Source organism: Panthera leo, chromosome D3, assembly GCF_018350215.1.
Source record: "Panthera leo isolate Ple1 chromosome D3, P.leo_Ple1_pat1.1, whole genome shotgun sequence".
Classification (NCBI taxonomy): domain Eukaryota; kingdom Metazoa; phylum Chordata; class Mammalia; order Carnivora; family Felidae; genus Panthera; species Panthera leo.
Genome location: NC_056690.1, coordinates 17841824 through 17862670, shown reverse-complemented (window position 1 = coordinate 17862670; position 20847 = coordinate 17841824). Strand labels below are relative to the sequence as shown.

The 20847-nt window shown below is 46.9% G+C and overlaps 1 protein-coding gene across 1 annotated transcript in view; it reads left to right on the top strand.

Annotated features, from left to right (window-relative positions):
• Positions 1-20847, top strand: part of LOC122203877 (SV2 related protein) — a 60863-nt gene that overhangs the window by 20458 nt on the left and 19558 nt on the right. Inside the window, exons 5-8 of the mRNA XM_042911055.1 lie at positions 2423-2547; positions 16976-17039; positions 19199-19324; positions 20020-20148. Of these exons, the coding sequence (XP_042766989.1) occupies positions 2423-2547; positions 16976-17039; positions 19199-19324; positions 20020-20148 (444 nt within the window). The remainder of the gene's footprint in view (positions 1-2422; positions 2548-16975; positions 17040-19198; positions 19325-20019; positions 20149-20847) is intronic.

Sequence of the window (20847 nt, the reverse complement as noted above, 5' to 3'; positions counted from 1 at the left end):
TTTAAGTAGGCATAAATAGGAAATATCTGCAAACATGATTACAGTGAAGGGGCGCCTGGGTGGCTCAGTCCGTGAAGCCTCTGATTTCGGCTCGGGTCATGATCTCATAGTTCGGGAGTTCGAGCCCCGTGTTGGGTTCTGTGCTGACAGCTTGAAGCCTGCTTCAGATTCTGTCTCCTTCTCTCTCTGCCCCTCCCCTGCTTGCGCTGTGTCTCTCTTTGTGTCTCAAAAATAAATAAACATTAAAAAAATTAAAAATAAATGAATAAATAAATAAGTAAATAATACAATACAATGAAAAAAAAATCCAATGTTACTAAATTCTAGTCAGTTCTGGTAGCCCCCCGCCCCAGTCTGTTAAAAAGAGATTGGCAGGTGTTTAAAAAGGTGTTAAAGACAGACTAGCACCACGTGGATACTGTCTCTTGGACATAATCAGAAGACTAACGATGGAAACAAAAAGAAATCGCTTTCTTGCAAGGTAATGCAAGTTATTTAAAATATTCACCCACCGCTGAAAATCATTTTCCGAGAGACTGGAAATCATCTGGCAGACCTCCAGATTTCTCCTTTTAATCAGTTTTAATTTTTTTTTTAAGTTTATTTATTTAAGTAATCTCTACACCCAGCGCAGGGCTCGAACTCACAACCCCAAGATCAAGAGTCTCATGCCCTTCCCACTGAGCCAGCCAGGCACCCCTGTCCATTTTAATTTTAAAGCTAAAACCACTGTGCTTCACGCTTTCCCCCAGGGGGACAGGAGAGTGAACTCAAACCTGGGTCTGGGAGAAGTGCTACAGAAAGAGACCTGCCGGGACCCCATGTTGCAGGTCTAAAATCCACGTAAAATTCTCCTTCGACTCCACAACGCCTTTGGTGTTGGTGTGATATAAAAATCCTATTTTAGGGGCACCTGGGTGGCTCAGTCGGTTAAGCGCCTTTGGCTCAGGTCACGATCTCACGTTCTTGAGTTCGAGCCCCACGGGGGGCTCTGCACTGACAGCGTGGAACCTGCTTGGGATTCTCTCTCCCCCTCTCTGTGCCCCTCCCTCACTTTCTCTCTTCCTCTCTCTCTCTCTCTTTCTCTCAAAAATAAATAAATAAATAAATATTTTTAAAAAATTAAAATCCCATTTTAAGTTGAATTCATCCTTAATTTTTTCTCAGTCTCTAAGAGTAACATTCCCAGCAGATGCACTGTTTGTCTTACAGCATTGTGCGCCTAGGTGGTTCTCAACCCCATCAAATACAATGTCCCCTTTACTCAGAAAGTGTTATAGGGGCACCTGGGTGTCTCAGTTGGTTCTGAGGCTGTTCATGAGTTCTAGCCTTACGTTGGGATTGCTGCTGTCGGTGCAGATCCTGCTTCAGAACCTCTGTCCCCCTCTCTCTCTGCCCCTCCCCCTCTCTCTCTCTCTCTCAAAAATAAACATTTAAGAAACTTTTAATAAAAAAAGGAAATGTTATAAAAACTTTTAATAATGCCCCTTAATTATCCAGAAATAATTTCAGAAATAAAATAGCCACTCACGTAATCTTGAAAAAGAAATCGTGTATAAAAATATTAAAAGATAAAAGAAATCAGGTATAATTCCCCAGCTGCGATAGGAGAGAGAATTTGTTTAAAGGCAGCAAGTAATTAAATCGGATTTATCGTCACAATGGAAAGGTGCACGTACGACTGCCTAGGTAATAAACGGAAGTGGTTAACATTTGTCCCTGGTTATAAATAAGCTTGTGTGTAATTGAATTTTGTTGCTGCTTTTCTCTTTATATTTGACATTTTGAAATAGGTTTAGATGGGTCTATTCATAGATACACATAGAAACCCAGTGAATGCAGACGGATACTGAAGTGTTCTCTCAGTGACTCAAATACCATATGGAGCGTTGCCACGGACAACTCGGCTTTCTGAAATGATGAACAATTGTGTAAAGTTCCAGATACAGCCACGTACCGACTTCCTTTGATTTACCTAGAAGCCTCGTTCCTGCAAAATTAAGTGTGTGTGCAAACTCTGTCCTCCCCCCCCCCCCCATCTTATTTATATATAAAATACAGTGACGGTCAAGGTGAAGATAATGGTAGTTTTCACCTGCGTGACGGTCAGGTCGAAAGTTCAGCTTGGGAGGTGCAGGATACAGGACCGGAGTCACGGAGTCTCAGGCACGGGGGGACATCTAACGTCTCAGGGCCGTGTACATCAAATGCCGATCATTGAGACAACCAAGAATGCCCCACAGTTTCCCCACACATGCCCCCCCCCAGGGGTTGGCCCCATCGCACAGAGAACCCCTTGGATCTCCCCGGTTGTGTGGGTTACCCTTTAGCATGACGTCATTGATGGCTTTTAACATGCTCGGGGCCGCATGACCTGGAGGTACGGAGCAGCCCTGTGACTTGGTGTCTTTCTTCCCCACAGGGGCTGAAGATCAGCGTGCTCTGGACCCTGTACTACGGCGTCCTCAGTGCTTTCGCCCCCGTGTACAGCTGGATCCTGGTGCTCCGGGGCCTGGTGGGCTTCGGGATCGGAGGGGTCCCCCAGTCGTAAGTAAATACCCAGCTCTGGCCAGCCAGCCAGGCAGGCAGCCGGTCAACTACGTTCATGGCCTCAGAGGGGTGCAGAGATGGCACACTAGGGCTTCTGTCAAGGAGGCATGACGTAGCCAGAGAATTACCATCATTAGTATGGTGATGATTGACAACGTAAAAGCAACACACGAGGGGCGCCTGGCTGGCTCAGTTGCTGGGCCGCGAGACTCTTGATCTCGGGGTTGTAAGTTTGAGCCGCGCACTGGGTGTAGCGGGTACTTAAAAATAAGATTAAAAAAAAAAAAAAAACAAAGAAGAACACGGCAGCGGGAAAGTCGTAAATGTGAAATAATAGTGAAAACAAGAGATCTAGCATTGCTTGGGCATTTCTCTTGGACGCATCACAACAGCCCCAGGAGAGGTATGCTATCAAGTGATTGCAGCCTCTGTTTTTATAGTTGAAACTAAGACTCAGGGGGTGAAACCATTTGCCCAAGTCATGTGGCGCGTGGTGGAGCTAAGACCCCGAGTCCGTCTGCCTACACCGCCCACGCTCTTAACCATCATGCGTGAGGCCCCCTTCCGCGCTTCCAACCGAAGCACGAGGTGGGGAGCTGGGCCTAACCGTGTGTGAATCGAGTGTTGTTTGGTTGGTGCTGTGGTTAAGGTACTGAGAGTAGTCACAGTTGTAGGAAAAAGTCCCTCTCCCCTGGGAGATTGGCAGACGATGGCCTGTGGGCTACATCTGACCTGCCGACTGCTTTTATAAATAAAGTGTTATTGGGACACAGCCACACCCATCATTTGCATATCACCTGTGCCCAGTTTCCCGTACAGCAACCAAGTTGAGTTATCTCCGCAGAGACCGTATTTGCTATCTGACCCTTTATAGACAACGTACGTTGACCCCAGCCTAAACGATGATAATGGCCAAAATTTACTGTTTACGAAGTGGCAGGTGCTATTCTCAATGGTTTACCATATTATCTCATTTAATTCCGTCAAATCGCTTGGGTAAATTCTATTATTTTTTGTTTTTTTATTTATTTTGAGAGAGAGAGCTCAAGCGTGCATGCATACACACTAGTAGGGAAGGGGCAGAGAGAGAGGGAGAGAGAGAATCTTTGTGTTTTTAAAATTTTTTAATGTTTTATCTATTTTTGAGAGAGAGAGACAGAGCACGAGTGGGGGAGGGACAAAGAGAGAGAAAGGGAGACAGAGAATCGGAAGCAGGCTCCAGACTCCGAGCTGTCAGCACAGAGCCTGACGCGGGGTTCAAACTCACGGACCGTGAGATCATGACCTGAGCCGAAGTCGGACCCAACCAACTGAGCCACCCAGGCGCCCCGGGAGAGAATCTTAAGCAGCGCAGAGCCTGACGCGGGGCTCGATCCCACAAACCGTGAGATCATGACCTGAGCCGACATCAAGAGTGAGTGGCTCAACCGACTGAGCTGCCCAGGCACCCTGGTGAATTGTATTATTCATCCCATTTTACAGATTTTTACAGATTTTACTGAACCAAAGAGAGGTAGAGTGATTTACCCCAGGTGACACAGGCAGGAAGAGGCAGAGCCAGAGTCTGAACTCAGTTCCTCTAACTCCAGAGCCTGGGCTCTAACCATTGCATTGTACTGCCTTTCGATTAAGGATGCAACCATAAAAGCCTCTTAAATACAGAGAACAAACTGAGGGTTGCTGGAGGGACAGTGGGGAGAGGGATGGGTTAAATGGGTGATGGGCATTAAGGAGGGCACTTTTTGGGTTGAGCACTGGGTGTTGTATGTAAGTGATGAATCATTGGGTTCTACTTGTGAAACCAAGGCTACACTGTATGTTAACTAACTTGAATTTAAATTAAAAAAAAAAAAATTATTTTTTTGAAAGACCCAGAGGCAGATTGGGGAAGATACAGGATATTTCATAGGAAGGGATCTGAAGGAAAAGAGGAACCCGTACCTGAGAGTCTGAGAAAGGCTAATTCCTTGGAAGGCCCATTCTGGTTAGCAAGTTGGGGTGAGATATGTAAGAATTGAAAGCTGCAGTTGGACAGGTAGACCAGGGCAAGTTTGCTAAAAGTCTTGAATGCCAGGCCAAAGGGCTTGTCTACAGGCAGTGGGGAGCCACTGAGAGTTCTTGAGCAGGGGGGGCACTTTGGAAATGTTAATCTGGCAATGGTGGGTAGGATGGGTTGGAGGTAAAGAATGATAATTCCTGTTGCAATAACTTAGGGAAATTTCACACAAGGACCAGTTCATTCCATTCATTCAACCAATATTTCTTGAGCACCTACTATGGCACCGGCCTGTACTAGATGCTGGGGATACAGCAGTGAGAGAGACAGACACGGTCCCTGTTACAAGTGGGGATCCCGGGGAACAGAATGTGAGATGGAGAGTAGTGTGCACATGGTTACTGAGACCAGCACCTGCAGGGGAGTGAGAAAACAGTGAGTGAGCAGAGGGAGGAGTTGAGTACAGCTGATCCTGCAGGAGTTCCAGAGCCAGGGTGGCTCCTTAGAGTTTCCCAGATTGAGGCTGGACCTCTGCCCCCTCATATCAGCTACGTTGGATGCGGGCTGCTCTCAAGGAGGGAGCACGATCTTGGGCAAGGCAGCTACTTTGGGCTAAGGCAATTCCTGCAAGGGACTCAATTCTGAGCTCTTAGCAGGTAACATTTCTGGTCATTCCAGGGGATTGTGTGTGGCAGTCCCGAAGGGGGAGCCTAGGTGGTCACATCACAGCACCCACGACAGTCCACCCCTTGCACCTGTTAGATCCACTTGCTGCATATAATTTCACCCCATCTGGGAACAGCTTCTCCAGGATTCTGGTTTGTCTTTGCCCTGAAAAGACCATGTCCCATGGCTGGTGGGACAATCTACAGTCATCTGCTATCGCTGCTGGCCTCACAGCTCCAACTGAGGCCAAGTGTCTCCCTCTCCCGCTACTCGTTGCGGGTTCCCCTCGCCTTGGGCCAGCACTTCTGCTGATCGAGATGGTTTCCCTGGCAGAGTGGTCCAGACCCTATGCCTGAGTCACCATGCCCGACCCAGGCCGTAGCTGCTGCCTGTCCATTTAATATCAAAATCGGGCTGGGGATTACCAAGAGATGTCCCCTGTATCGCCTGGGTGCCCCATCAGATAAGAGTAGCCATACCACCTCCCGATGCCCCATTGCTCAGGCAGAATGCTGACTCTCTTTCTTGACACAAGGAATCCAAAGTTACTAGGTGGCAGGCATTGCTTAAAGTCTGACGGGGTTCTTGTGGTGTCCCCCAGTGGGTGAAGCATGCCCTCTCTGGGAACCAGGACCTCTAAACCCACAGGTAGGGGAAGTAAAAATTCCTCCTTCAACCCTTTGAGTTCAGAACGATGTATCCTTTCTGCATAGCACCATGCGATGGGCATTGATTTAAGGTTGTGTTGTGTCCTAGAAGACAGTAACCTATCCTCACCGGGCATCATCTCCAAGCTGATGCCTCCGTGGCACCTTCAAGAGGCTCTTCCATCCCTCTCTCAGGCCAGCAGCTTCAAGGTGACACAAGATCTGACAGGACCCGTGGATTCCACGGTCACGTACCTGCTGCTACATCTTCTTTGATATGTATCAGCTTCCTAGGTCTCAAGCACTATTACGTGGGATTCTGTGTCAATGAGTCAAATACCCTGAAAGCCCTCAGATAATGGTGCTGGCAGGAGAGGCAAGTCAATACCCAGAATATGTGCCAGTTCCAGTCAGGATGAGTCACTGCTCCTTCCAAAATGGGAGATGTCTATTATAACTAACTTTTATATTGTGACATGGGATGTGACATGGGATTCCACCCTGGGGGCTCTTCGTTGGTCTCTGCTGCTGGCCGACTGGCTCTTCAGCCCCAAAACTAGCAAGATTGGCTTTGGTGCGTGAGGGTGTGGCCATTGCCTCTGGTGGGTTAACAGTTCACTGGTTGACTCCTTGGGCCCGTTGAGTATCACGATGGGGGACGGCTGGGAGAGGGGCTCTAGAAGGGTCGTGCTAACACTGAAGTAGAACGGCTTAGGTCCTGGTCACCAGATTCGCATCCTGACTCTGCCGTGATAGCCGTGTGCCCCTAGGCAAGTCACTAGACCTTTCTACGCCTCAACTTCTTCGTCTCTCAGATGAGGACAATAGCATACCTACCTCATGGGGGTCACTTAGAATATTAAATGACGACACATGTGAAGTGCCCGGGACAGTGCCCAGCAGAGCACTTAGTGAATGTCAGCATGTGTCTGGTCTGCCAAAGACTTTGGTGAGAAGCTCAGGTGTCAGCGTGATGGATGTTGGGCTCACTGGGTACTTATGGGAAGAATAAATGGGGACAGAAGATGTGCCCACATGGGATTTAGCCTGGGAGCTAATCCCCAGACTCTTTCTGCCACTTAGTGGCTGGAAGGGCAGTGAGTGGCTCTCAGTTCTCAGCCCTTCCCTCCCTATTCATTATTGATCCCTCCAGGGCTCTGCAGAGTAGGCATTTGACATACACTCCTGGACCTCGGATGGGTTTAAAAGCCACTAGAGCTTGAGGCAGAAACCATTAAGCCAAGCCCATAAATCTGGGCTGGCAGGGGCTTGTGGCCGATGTCCTCCACGTCTGGACCAACTCCAGGACTTTCTGCGGACGAAGCCACTGCCCCATTCATGAGCCATTCATTGACTGAGGAACAGTTTTCCCCCAGTGGCTAGAAGGAACGCACTCACACAGGTACACATTCAATTCCTTTCTCAGGTAGATGATGCTCAGGTAGATGATGGCAGAACCAGTCTCCAAATGGCTACCCGGACTTTCTTCCCATCAGAGGGGAGGGAAAGGAGCTAAGTATTCAGAACGTGGTTCTTGTTTGGAATGGTGGGATGAGAGGCGCCATTTTTCTCCTTCTCCTTCTCCACATTTTCTGGAAGTGTCATAAAAGGCGTGAGAAATAGAATAGATCCTTAACAGTGCTGGAAAGCAAGAAAAGGGTGCCATCAGCCGACCAGACATTTTGAGGAGCCTCTGGAAGACTGTAGGCAGACAGGATTCCAATGGCAGAGTAACTAGCGAGAGAATAATCACCTCCTAAAAATGCAAAGGGGAGAGATCTTCAGGGAGAGAGGACAGGACACCAGGGGATAAAATTAAGGACACAGAGCAGCTGGGCCTTTACCCCTTATTACCCTTATGTCGTGCGGGTCCTCAGATGGCCTGGCTGCTCCCGACCCCCACCCCCCAAATGTCACGCCTCCCGTTTAGCTGTTCATTTACTTAATGCGACCACAGCCCTTCTGTTTGTTTCTTGGGCTATGACTCCTTCCCAAGCTCCAGACCATGTGCTTTTGCTCCACATGACCATTTTAAAACTCACAGAACTTCAAAGCATAGATATTGTTATCCCCATTGTGCAGATAAGAAAACTAGGGCTTTAAAAAAACTGAGTAACATGGGGCACCTGGGTGGCTCAGTTAAACATCCAACTCTGGATTTAGGCTCAGGTCATGATCTCACGGTTTGTGAGCCCCAGCCCCACGTTGGGCTCTGTGCAAACGGCCCGGAGCCTGCTTGGGATTCTCTGTCTCTCTGCTCCTCTCCTGCACGCTGTCTCTCTCTCTCTCTTTCGAAATAAATAAAACTTTAAAAGATGATAAAGTAACCTGCCCAAGGTCACATAGCTAACAAATGGCAGGGCTCGTATTTAAACATCCCTTTTGACACTGCGAATATATTCTCTTAAATACTCCACTCCATGGCTCTTTGGGACGTGAGGGGAGCAAAGAAAAAACAGAAACAAAATGACAGAAGAAATATTTAGTCACCCAAGAGAGCCATTGGCTTCCCAGCACCTTGGCTCTATCCATTTACATAAAAACAATCATGCCTTAATTACGCGATGCTCTTAACTAGTTCTAAAAATGTCTCCCTTAAGTTCATTATTTGGAAACATTTAGTTGAAGATTTTTTTCTTAGTTGAAGATTATTTTCAGTGTTCATTTATTTATTTGGAGAGAGAGAGAAAGAGCAAGCAAGTGCAAGCAGGGAAGGGCCAGAGAGAGAGAGAGAGAGAGAGAGAGAGAGAGAGAGAGAATCCCAAGCAGGCACCCGACTCAGGGCTTGATCCCATGAACCGTGAGGTCATGACTGGAGCCAAAATCAAGAGTCAGATGCTTCATCACCTGGGCCACCCAGGCGCCCCCTCGTTGAAGATATTTTTACGTAATTCAGTGTAACTCAGAGTTTCCCATCGCTTAGGCTTTGCACCACCTCGCAAAACAAATCGGTAAGATTTTGCTGTGTAATTTTTAAAAATTCAACAAGCAGAAGTCCCTACAACGAATTATTAGTGTAAACACAAATGATATTATTTGAGACTAAAAATTGTTTTTCTTTCGGTTTTAGTGAGGTAAATTGGCATCCAGCACTATATATATATTCAAGGCTTACAGTATAATGCCTTGACTTACATATCTTGCAAAATGATCACCTCAATACGTTTAATTAACATCCATCATCTTATCTGCAGACTATATTATTAATAAAGAGCCCATCCCTCTGCCCTGATGTGTATTTTTTATATGCTTCCTTCTTCTTTCTATTTTTATAATTAAAAAAAATTAATGTTTATTTATTTTGAGAGAGAGTGTGAGCGAGGGAACGGCAGAGAGAGAGGGAGAGAGAGAATCCCAAGCAGGTGCCCCACTGTCAGCACAGAGCTGGAAAAAGTACTCCCGTCTCACAAACCACGAGATCATGACCTGAGCCAAAATCAAGAGTCAGATGCTTAATCTACTGAGCTATCCAGGAGCCCCTAATTTGTTTTAAATTTTAGTCCCCAACCTGGGGCTTGAACTCACAACTCCAAGATCAAGAGTCACATGCTGTACCGACTGAGCCAGCCAGGCTCCCCCTCTCTCTTTTTCTTCTTTCTTTTATTCCTTCCCCCAAAGTAGGCATTTATGTTGGTCCTTGGAGATAATGTTACTGTTGTAACATTAATAACGGCAATGATGATGGGACGCCTGCGTGGCTCAGTCGGTTGAGCGTCCGACTTCGGCTCAGGTCATATCTCGCGGTTCGTGAGTTTGAGCCCCGCATCTGGCTCTGTGCTGACAGCTCAGAGCCTGGAGCCTGCTTTGGATTCTGTGTCTCCCCCTCTCTCTGCTCCTCCCCTGCTTGCACTCTGTCTCCCTCTCTGTCCCTCTCTGCCGTTCTCTTTCTCTCAAAAATAAACATTTAAAAAACATTTTTTTAAATGATAATGATGATCATAGTAATGTCCACTGAGTGTTTACCAAGGGCAAGGGACAGATGAGAAAACAGGCTTGGAGATCGAGATCACAAGTGACATGTTTAAGGCTAAATGGCTATTGAGGGGAGTATGAAGTTACTTCTTGCTTTGTAACAGACCACCCCAACATTTGTGGCCTAACGACAGTTTACTGAGCTCAGGGTTCTGCAGCTGGGCAGTTGGGTTGTTCAGGGCTCGGCGGGGCTCCCTCATGTGTCTCTAGTCAACTGGTGAATTGGATGGGGGCTGGCCGGGCTAGCATGGCCACAGCTGATTCATCGATGCTCCACAAGCCTCTCAAACTCCGGCTGGCCAGCCCAGGCACCTGGTCACATGGTCACGTGGCACCTGGGTAGGGGTCCGAGCGAGGATGCAAAAGCCGTAAAGCGTCTTGAGGCCCAAGGCACAATATCACTTCTGCAACGTTCTATTGATCAAGAGCGAGTCTCAACGCCCAGATTCAAGGGATGAGGAAACAGACTTTGCATGGAGGTGATCTGCAAGGGAGCAAGACACAGGGAGGGAAAAGAGCGGGGCGGGGGGGGGGGGGAGCGCCTTGTGCAAACCATCTGCCGCATGGAGAAACTGGGTTCAAATCCAGGCCCATCTAATGCCAAAGCTCTTACATTTCAACAGATACTGTAGAAGGATTCTGAGCTTGTACAGTCAGAAGATGCTGATAAATCATTAATGTCCACTGGGTCCGTGATAGTGATTTGGAGATGATTCTGGAGAGGTAGAACTGGAGGTTCAGAGAAGTTTCTATTCCCTTTAATTAAGACTGGAGGGGGTGCCTGGGGGGCTCAGTCGGTTAAGCGTCCAACTTCGGCTCAGGTCATGATCTCACAGTCCGTGAGTTCGAGCCCCACGTTGAGCTCTGTGCTGACAGCTCGGAGCCTGGAGCCTGCTTCAGATTCTGTGTCTCCCTCTCTCTCTGCCCCTCCCCTCTGCTCATGCTCTGTCTCTCTCTCTCTCAAAAATAAATGTTAAAAAAAATTTTTTTAAATGATCATTGCCACTAATTGCAAAATACACAGAAAATACATGGAAGAGACAGGCTGGCCCCAGGGTAGAACGTTTATTATTTCCAGCAGAGGGTGCTGTGTTATTTCCGTAGAAATGCCACTTAGCTAGGAGAATGAGCTGGACACCTGCCTTAACTGGCACCCTGCTTGTGTGTTAGCTGCTCTTCAAGATTAATACTCCAGGTCGCTGCCCATCTGTTCCACCTTGCAAGGTCTTCAGAAGATTCTTCAGATTCTTGTCTAGGTGGAACTTGCACAAACCCACCCTTAGCACTGCGGTTTCTCTTTAAGACCAAGCAGAAACGGCAAAGGGAGATCACAGGTCCCTTCCTTCCAAGCACGTGATCCAAATGGTAAGTCTCTAACTGCCAAGGGCTATACATTGTGAGGATTTTCGGTGGGAATTTTTTTCACGCCACCGTCAACCGCTTCTTGGCATTGCTGCTTTCACTGCTCGTTCTTTTATTTTTCAGTGTGCTTGTAATAATCCCTACACTTGGGATGGAGGTCAAACAGCTCATTTTCATCATGAACCACTATAAATAATGGCCAAATGGGGAGCACGACAATTACAGGAAAAGAGGTTTCTTGTGGCATACGAGGCAAAGACAAGAAATTGAAAACAATCAGAGCATTAATCAACAGGGTTGCCGCTGTTTAAAAATAATGCAGTAGACCCGCGAATATTAACATGGAAAGGTTTCCCAAATGTCTTATTGAAAGCAGATCCTGACACAGAGAAGCCAGAGCAAATAGTTTACTCTGGGAGATTCTGCAACCCACGTCTCCAGATTGTCCCGTTTAAGGGAGAGGGAAACGTCATTTGTTGAGAGTTGCCCCTGGGAAGTTTAAATTCCTTGGCAAACTAGACTCCTAGTCTGCCACCGAGGTTGGCAGAGCAAGCCTTAATAACCAGAGAGGGGCGCCTGGAACAGTCATCTGAGCGTCCACCTTCGACTCAGGTCATGATCTCACTGCTTGTGGGTTCGAGCCCCGCGTCAGGCTCTGTGCTGACAGCTCAGAGCCTGGAGCCCGCTTCGGATTCTGTCTCCGTCTCTCTGCCCCTCCCCTGCTCATGCTCTGTCTCTCTCTCTCTCTCTCACATATAAAATAAAACATGAAAAAAAAATTTTTTTAAATAACCAAAGAAAGCACTCAGGATAGAGTTGCAGGAAGTGGCAGGTGGAAAACTGTATTGACAAGGAAGTTGGAAAAGTCGGGCATTTGTATGGGTTGAACTTGGACAGTATGCTGCATGTGGGAAGGAAGGAAGGAGGAAGGAAGGGGAGAAAGGAAGTAGGGAGGACAGAAAGGAAGGACAGGAGGGAGAGAGGAAGGGAGGAAGAGGGAAGGAAAGGAAGGGAAGAAAAAAAGATAACATTGCTTGCATTTATTTATTTAGCTAGAGAAGGGGCTGGAAGTTTGCAAAGCAGGCTCCCGGTAGTTATGGCTTTGGGGGGAATGGAAGGGAAGTAGGGGCAGTGGGGAAGAGGAAGAGGCATCATATACTCTGTATATTTGTGTATTGCTAACTTGTCTTAAACGAAAATGCATTCGTGAGGTGCTGCTGCTTCAACTAAAAAAATGTAAAAAGAAATAAAAAGACTGTGTGCTTATAGCTTCATGATAAGAAGAAATCCTTGACATCGAAGGACAGGAATAGCTCTGCCCCCTGGAACACGCCACGGCACAGTTTCGCAGTTAGTTGTTGAACTTTCCTGTGACGGAGGAAAGGTGAACATGCTTCCCGCTTTATTAGTAGTATTTATTATTATTATTATTGATTTTTTTTTTGAATAATGTAAGCACACCGTGCGGAGAAGAGCATAAGGTGTCAAAGAAATCATCCATGGTAACCGCTGTGACCTCTGGAACCACTATAATCTAGGTCCCCATTCTCAGAGCTGAGTTAAATGAGATTCCTGATGGTTTTTGTTGAGCGAGGTACCTGTGGGCATATACACTGGAACGAGTTTGGGGGGGACCACTCTGGCAATATATATCAAAAGCCTTCAAAATACACATAGGCTTTGACACAAATTCTATTTAGCAGGGGCCTAGCCTAAGGAAACCACGTGCAGACCAAAATGTCTTCAGCCTGACGACGTTCACTGAAGTGTTGTTTATCGTCGTGAAACCATCCAAATGAGGAAGTGGTTGGTGGGCTAGAAGCTATAGACAGATGTGGGTGAGAATTTTGGCTCTCCTACTTACTGACTTACTAGCTGCGTGATCCTGGTCAACTAACAATTTATCTAACGTAGATAGACCTAGAGATGAAAATGAGAGTCAAAAGTACACACACCCAGGGACAGCCAGGTGGCTCTGTTGGTTAAGCTGCCGACTCTTGATTTCGGCTCAGGTCATGGTCTCACGCTTTGTGGGCTCGAGCCCCGCATCAGGCTCTGCGCTGGCAGCGTGGAAACTGCTTGCGATTTTCTCTCTTTCCCTCTCTCTCTGCCCCTCCCTGCCTCTCTCTCTCTCCCTCAAAATAAATAAATAAACTTTTTAGAACTTAAAAAAAAATACGTACACACATACAGAGGATTATAATTATCTACCCCATTTACTTGAGATGTTTACTGAGTGAGATAACCCATGTAAAACATCTAGAAGAATATTTGGCATATAGTAGGTCCTCAATAAAAGGTAGCTATTATTAAGAAAAGTATGGTTCAGGGGCGCCTGGGTGGCTCAGTCGGTTAAGCGACATTGGCTCAGGTCATGATCTCACGGTTGGTGGGTTCGAGCCCCACGTAGGGCTCTGTGCTGACAGCTCAGAGCCTGGAGCCTGCTTCGGATTCTGTGTCTTTCTCTCTCTCTCTGCCCTTCCCCCATTCACACTCTGTCTCTCTGCATCTCTCAAAAATGAATAAACGTTAAAAAATGTAAAAAAAAAAAAAAAAGAAACGTATGGTTCATGCATGTGATGGAATATATGTGTGTAAGAGGGTTTTAAGTGGTATGGTAATGCTATTTATAAATCAATGAAAAGTAAGGTTTAAAATTCTTTTTTTATTAAAATTTTTTTTAACATTTATTTATTTTTGAGAGACAGAGTGAGACAGAGCACCAGCAGGGATGGGCAGAGAGAGAGGGGGACACAGAATCCGAAGCAGGCTCCAGGCTCTGGCTGTCAGCACAGATCCCTACGTGGGTCTCAAACTCACTGACCACGCGATCATGACCTGAGCTGAAGTCGGATGCTTAACTGACTGAGCCAGCCAGGTGCCCTAGGTTCAAAATTCTTGAGTATGATCTTAGCTAGAGAGAGAGATTGAGAAAGAGGGATAAAGACAGAAGATCAAGACAGAGAGAATATACTAGAATACTTATACTGTGAAATGAACTAGATGACATTGCCTTTTCTTCATACTTTTTTCTAAATAGAGTGTATATACCTGAACTACTAAAGCCCTAACCTTTTCTCTGAGGCTCCTAAGAATTCTTCCTTCTCTGGACAGAGGTATCCTTTTATCATTATCCTGAGAAGGACTTCTACTGGCGATAGAACTGTTCCTAAATCTCAGTGGTATTGCTAAGACCAACTTTCAAAATGTTAGATGTTATGCAGGGAAGGACGTCATTCGTACAAGCAGAGGTTCCGTAGAAGCAGAGGTTAGTCAGAGATTCTTGTGTAAGTGATTTATTTAAGGAATGCTCTCGGAAGCCCGTAAAACCGTGAAAGAGGCAATAATGTTGAAAGGAAGAAGTTAAGCAAAAGTATGGTTTCTGGTGACGTCGAGACTCGGGCTGATCCCACAGGGAACTCAGGAGTGTTCTTTGTTCCACAAGGTCTGTCCTACCTTGAGGCAATGGAACGGGACTTTTGTAAGCACATACCAGTCTGTCCTGGGGAGAAGGGTTGTAACTCCTAGACACTTCTCTGGTGAGGCAGCCACAGTTGCTCCAGAGCAATCCCAGAAGAGGGTTGCAGCATTAGCAGCAGCAGCTGGGAGTTGGACACGAACTAGTAAAGGGGCATCCCAGGAGACCTAGATGGGTCACCAGCATCCATCTGCCTCAAAAGGGTTAATGGAAATGAGCCTCTCTCTCCCCGGCCTCCCTTATGAGGAGCCAGGAGAGTCGCATGACGCTATCTAGTAGCCCCGATGCTTGACTTAGGTGGGAGATGTGGGGAAAGAGAAAGCCTGCTCTTCCTAACAAATTGGAAGGCAGCACGGGGAAGTCGTTTAGAAGTTTCCTTCTCTTCCCAGCGTGGCCGGCGGCTGAGGAAGTGGAAGGCAGGGGAAGGGGCACGAATGTAGTAGATGGAGGGGTCGATGCGGTTAGGACGTTCGTTACATTCAGCAAACCAATAAGTTGATTGAGCAAATAAGAAATATATTGAGGAGAATGAGGCCCCCGTGTCTCAATGTCAGAGAAGGGAATTATAGACATGGAAACCCGGGAGGATTAGAAAGAACCCTAACCTTCTGGTTGGACTGGAATTGAAAGTATCAGTAAGAACTCATTTTTTAAAAATATATATATATTTTTAAATATATATACACAGATAGATATAGAAACATATGGGTGTATGGAGTGCATGTGGACAGAGAGAAATGGAGAGACCAAGATAGATGATAGAGAGAGAGAGAGAGATCTCTTAGCTGCATCCACTGAGAAGGCCTAGAAGCAATGACAGCCCAGCAGCAATGAGCACACTGACATCAGTATTTGGTTTCTAAATACCGTCTTCTACCAAAAGGAACCAGAACCTCTTAGAAAAATGGCTGACACCGTGGCTGGGACCAGGAAAACACACCATGAGCTTGGACATCTTGTTGTGCCAGAAAGTAAAGAAGAGTTCAAGGAATGATGGAGGCATGTAAAAGAGACATAGGGATTGGTTTAAACGGTCTTCCAATGAGAGGCACCTCAATGCCTCAATGAGGGTGTCTCAATTGGTGAAGCGTCCAGCTTCGGTTCAAGTCATGATCTCATGGTTTGTGGGGTCGAGCCCCACGTTGGGCTCTGTGCTGCTGGCTGAGAGCCTGGAGCCTGCTTTGGATTTTGTGTCTCCCCCTCTCTCTCTGCCCCTCCGTCGCTTGTGCTCTGCCTCTCTCGCGGTCTCAAAAATAAACATTTTTTTAAAAATTAAAAAAAAAAGTCTTCCAATGGTCAGATCTGGGACAGTCTGAGCATCAGAAGAATAATGGTAGTAGTGGGTTACAACCCACTGAATAAACTAGGAATCTACAAGTTCATACTGATTCGTTGAATGAATAGGTAGGTAGGTAGGTAGGTAGATAGATAGATAGATAGATAGATAGATAGATAGATAGATACAGGGGAAAAGGGAAACGCCTCCTTACAGTAGAATATCCATTCTAAATGTAGAAGGAACAATGAAAATTTAAAAAATACCACCTGTTACCATCATAGTAGTGTTGATTCAGGTGGATATCGTCCATGGGTGGGATATCGAAGCTGATGGGTAGAGGTTCTAGGGAGAACAGGATATTGGCATAATCTCTGAATTTTTCCCCACAAAGTAATCCCAGATAGAAAAAGGATAACTTTAGGGTGGAGAAATCTGTCAGACACCATCTTGAGCCAGTGATGAAGGTTAAGGTCACCAGTGATGAGAGGAGTTGACACCATATGGCCCTGATGTGAGGCACTGGAAGGAGCTTAGTATCATTTCTGCGGGGTTCTTGCCAAGAAAACATGGCCTGAATCTGGTCACAGGGAGACAGCAGATGGACTTAAGAGGAGGAGCATCCTACAGAAAGAAAGGCCTGGACTCTCTAAGACTATTCAGGACGTGAATAATAGGGAAAAACCTGAATGATGTTCCAGATTGAAGTTGCCCATTGTCACACTACCCTATTTTCTCCTATATTTGCTGGGTTGTGGGTAGGGCTCCGTGTCGGCAGTTCTGAATTTGAGAATCATGTGGGGAGTGAGTGAATGCAGATGCCAGAACCCCACCCCTGAGAGTCTGTTCCCAAGGGTTTGGGGTGGGGCCTAGGAATCTATGACCTTAGCCGTCATCCTAGGAAATTCCGAAATAAGTGGTCCACAGACCACCCTCGGAGGAATATTGGCCTAGAAATTCAGAAAGCGGTGGCAGTCCTCTTACTCAGTCCCGACCTTAACTTTTTTCCTGTCTCTCTGCTTTCCCAGGGTGACGCTGTACGCGGAGTTCCTTCCCATGAAGGCCAGAGCTAAGTGTATTTTGCTGATTGAGGTAAGGAGGGTGGTCTGGGTTTCCCAAGAGCGCTCAGTCCCTGAGCAGGAGATTCTCAGGCGTCTTGAGCCACAGGATAAGGAAATGGGAGTTTAAGAGAGCTCTAACAGACTCAGTGTGTGGAGACTTAAATGGGTCAATTATGTCAATTCTGACATGGTCTTTTTGCAATACGGATAAACTCTTCAATTGACAAAAAAACCCCACCAATCAATCTCTTAAAAAAATGGCGGCAGGCAGGTGGTATTTCCTTCTTGGACTTCACGTGGCTTTTATCTGAGAGTTGGTGCCGAGAGTTGGTGCGTAAGGGGACCAAAACTCCTGTCCCCCATCCATATCATCACCCTCCACCCCTGTTTGTATCCAGGCTCACCTGTGTCTTGTGTGAGGGGCCACTTCTGTAGCCTAGAGGCTGCCTTAAAACTCCCTCGGTCCAGGGGCGCCTGGGTGGCTCAGTCGGTTAAGCGTCCGACTTCGGCTCAGGTCACGATCTCGCAGTCCGTGAGTTTGAGCCCCGTGTCGGGCTCTGGGCTGATGGCTCAGAGCCTGGAGCCTGCTTCCGATTCTGTGTCTCCCTCTCTCTCTGCCCCTCCACCGTTCATGCTCTGTCTCTCTCTGTCTCAAACATAAATAAACGTTAAAAAAAAAAAATTAAAAAAAAAAAAAACTCCCTCGGTCCAGCTCGTCCCTCCGAGCCTTCTTTCTGCCAAGGTTTTGTGACCCGTTTTCCAATCATGGTTCTGGAAGATCTCAGGGCCAATATGTAGCTGCCCAATGACCCCTCTACCATGCAGGCAGTAGAGTTTATTTGTCCTTTGGGACACTGATGCCCACAGTGACGACTATGATGCCACTCCGACGTCTCTAGTCACCATGACCACGTTGACAATAGTAATCACATTGACTTCACTGCCCAACTTACCACCCAGACTGCATCTACCCCTGATTGATACCCCTGGTAGTCATCTGGTCCACACTGGTATGGATGAACCAGCTATTTAAATATTGAGATGCATTTATGCCAGCAGATCTTGGTCCCTGATTACCCCTCATCGCCTGACACCCTGTCCACTCTTAGGACCCCCTAGAACTTCCCATGATCTAGCATCTGAAGAGTTAACTCCTGGCACAGTCATGGTATATGTGTGTGTGTTGAGAGCGGGGGGTATATGACTAGTGTCAAGTGTCTATCCTGGGTTGGTCCAGTTTGTTAGACATTTTGGCTATCACCCCCGGTTGGTGGCAACAGAAATAGACTGTGTTTAAGTGCAGCCAAAGAGGGTTTAGAAAGGCTCTCGGAGTCACCCAGAACTGATGGAGAAGCTGAAGGGCCATGTTTGGCAATGGACAATAGTTGTAGGGCCTGAGCAGGAGACAGCATACTCAACTTAGGATAGTTTGAAGAGGGTTTGATAAAGGGACTATTTCTAAATAGCCCCAGGCCTGAAGTGCCAGTTGCCAGGCAAAGGCAGGAAGTAATTAGCAGCCCAGAGAGAAAGAGAGACAGAGTTGTGTGTCCAGGGCTGTTGGACAGGTGCTGTGACCTGCTGAGAGATGCAGCCAGCCCATGACCACCGTGCAGGGAGGGAGCCAGAGGAATAAATGCCCCCACATCTCTTTCCTTTCTCCCTCCCTCCCTCCCTCCCATGTCCTGTGGGGCTCCCCATTGGCTGTAGCCAGTGGAAAGCCAGAAGACAGCGAGCCTGTGGATGCAGTCCATACAAAAAAAGCGAGGTGGGAAAGGATGACGAGGCAAACAGAAGATAGTCAGCCCTGCAGGGAAGAGGCAGTTGTGATAAAGGATACTAGGGGCCTCTTGGGCGAGAGAGATGGATGTCAGTAGACGAAACCAATATGTCCGTTACCATATTGACCTCACACGATATTGATGGCATTGATCTCCCTAAACCAGAGCTGCCACATCGTACCCACTCCAGTGGGTACCACGCAAATATGACAGAGTGTGGATGGGCCCCTAAGGAGATGGGCAACATGATGGCCCTGCCCCCAACTATATGAAAAACAGGAAAGACGGCCATTCCGACGTGGCTGGCCACGAGGACCCTCCCCCGTGTCAGTAGCGTTGTCTGCAGTGACCCCGACATTGCTCATGTGTTGGCCACGCTGCTCCCATCGCTGATCCCGTTTTCCCCTGCCAGGTCTTCTGGGCCATTGGGACAGTGTTCGAGGTGATCCTGGCCGTGTTTGTGATGCCCAGCCTGGGCTGGCGCTGGCTGCTCATCCTCTCGGCCGTCCCGTTGCTTCTCTTTGCGGTTCTGTGTTTTGTAGGTATCCTTTAAGAGATGTCAACCTTTACGGGGCACCTGGGCGGCGGCTCAGTCGGTTAAGCATCCAACTTTAGGTCATCATCTCAAGGTTTGTGGGTTCTAGCCCCGCATGGCGTTCTGAGATGTTTGGGATTCTCTCTGTCTCTCCCACATCCTCCCTCGTCCCTAAATGCTCTTCTTCTGTCTCTGTCTCAAAATAAATAATAAAAAAAAAAAGATCTCAACCTTGGCCACTTGGCTTTCTGCTGTTCAGCCGTTCACTGTGTTTCAGTGGGGAGGAGGTAAAGGAGGACACTGTCCTGCAGAGATTCTTTGTAAGATGATGTTTTTGGAACTCTGCCAGCTGCACCAATTAATAATAATAATAGCAACAGAAACAACAATCATTGCATGAACCCATTCCAGGTATCATGCTAAGCACTTTGTCTGGATTCTCTCACTTCACCCTCTCGGCAACCTTTACGAGGTGGGATCTATCGTTATCCCCATTTTGTGGATGAGGAAATGGAGGCACAGAGAGGTCAAGTAATTACTCGAGGTCCCACAACCAGGATAATCAATGACAGAGCCAGGATTTGAAGCTAGCCCTCTGGCTCCAGAGCCCTAAGCTTAAAGACTCCACACCCCGCTGAGATATGTGGCTGGGACCCCGTGTTCTGTTCCACCCTAATCTGCCACGCCTGTCCCCACAGTGGCTGCCAGAGAGCGCAAGGTATGATGTGCTGTCCGGGAATCAGGAGAAGGCCATCGCCACCTTAAAGAGGATAGCGACAGAAAACGGAGCCCCCATGCCGCTGGGGAAACTCATCATCTCCAGACAGGTCGGTGCCTGGCCCGCTGTCTGTGGCGTGTGTGTGTGTCCGTGCGCCTGTGCGGGAGTGTGTGCGTGGGTGGGGCGTGCTCTCCACGGAGGTGGCAAATTCTGAGACCAGCAAAAAGCGCACAAGCAGACTAATTCCCCAAAAGCCAATTTTCCTGAATTAACTTGCCAGTGTATCTTTTTTACCAAAAAATGTTTCAAGGATCTTTTTGAATATATGTAGCAAATAGGAGTATATTTTTCCTGTGTATGTATTAACACATTTAGTTCCTCGATGTATGCTCTCTATAAATATGTTAATGAATCTATTTCTAAATATATTAACCTATTCCAAAATATAGTCAATAAATACAAACATTCTCAAATACATTCAATAAACCTATTTAATGGGTGTTGTCTTTTCATTCAAGAATATACTAAAAAATATATTTTTATTCATGAGGACGATTCACAGGGAGACTAAGCCACCTAAAACCCATAATCTTTTTTTTAAACATTTAGCATGGTTAAATAAGCAAGCGTTTCTCAAACTGCTAAGAAAAATGTTTTCGTTAAATATACCTAAGAAGAATATTATCACAGTCCTAGAATATACTCTTTTAAAAAAATTTTTTTAACATTTATTTATTATTGAGAGACAGAGACAGAGCGTGAGCATGGGAGGGGCAGAGAGAGAGGAGGAGACACAGAATCCAACCAG